The sequence below is a fragment of the Branchiostoma floridae genome, chromosome 4 (genome assembly GCF_000003815.2).
Source record: "Branchiostoma floridae strain S238N-H82 chromosome 4, Bfl_VNyyK, whole genome shotgun sequence".
In the NCBI taxonomy this organism is placed as follows: domain Eukaryota; kingdom Metazoa; phylum Chordata; class Leptocardii; order Amphioxiformes; family Branchiostomatidae; genus Branchiostoma; species Branchiostoma floridae.
Window position 1 is genome coordinate 20,146,317 of NC_049982.1, and position 883 is coordinate 20,147,199.

At 44.5% G+C, this 883-nt stretch overlaps 1 protein-coding gene across 1 annotated transcript in view; it reads right to left on the minus strand.

Annotated features, from left to right (window-relative positions):
* The window catches only part of LOC118414273 (protein PRY2-like), a 4,073-nt gene extending 3,280 nt beyond the window's left edge, over positions 1-793 (minus strand). Inside the window, exons 1-2 of the mRNA XM_035818201.1 lie at positions 410-793; positions 140-251 (exon numbers count right to left, since the gene is read on the minus strand). Coding sequence (XP_035674094.1) covers positions 140-251; positions 410-472 — 175 coding nt within the window. The 5' untranslated portion in view covers positions 473-793. The remainder of the gene's footprint in view (positions 1-139; positions 252-409) is intronic.
* Positions 794-883: the final 90 nt, after the last annotated feature.

Sequence of the window (883 nt, forward strand, 5' to 3'; positions counted from 1 at the left end):
AAGTACTCAAAGAACATAAACTGTATCACCCTTACGAGCAGTTGAATTTTGCATGAACGTCTCAAGAATTGTCTTAAGCATTGTTTTATATTCGAACAATAGGCGGTTTTCACAATAGTTTTGTAAAGTCACCACCTACCTGGAATACACTGTTCGCATGCAGCTGGGCACTGAGTTTTCATCTCGTCACTTGCACAGCCGACTCGATGCTTATTGAAATAACAGTTGCAGGAGTCCATGCCATTGCAGTCCTGGGGACAAGTAAAACAAACGACGGGTCGTTTGATTAAGGCAAAGGGGACAGTAGCTTTATCGAAAGTAGAATGCAGTGGTCAGCCTCGCAAGCTATGTAATACTACGTAAATAACAGATAAATGCAAGAACAAGCTTAAGCATATTGAAATCGTACTTGTAATACGGATCTCTTGGAAATGTCATTCTTTGCTTTCATTGCGTCGGCCATCAGCTCCATGGCGGGTTCCTTAGACTCAATACCTATCGAAATAAAGTAACATTGGTTAAAACTACAAAACTGACCCGTTTCTTAGATTTGTTTTATACAACTGTCCCACGACGTCACAATCTCATACACGGGTGATAAACACGTTGGTAGAAGGTGGCGGGCTTATAAGAATGATGCCTGCCTGGCCAACTGCGCCCGTAAAACAGCGGCTTTCATCTGAGAAGGTTCAGAAAAAAAGAGTAAAAAAATGAAGAACAGTCGCCGGTACTGGCAGTAAGTTAACAACTGGCCTGTGCGTACATGTGGCGCGCGTTCTAGAAAGGCCGGGATGATTATGGATAAGTACCACATCGCAGGTTGTGCTGGACGGTCTGGGTACTGACAGCGAGCTGGAGGTGCGGATCGCCCGCCACGATAGAG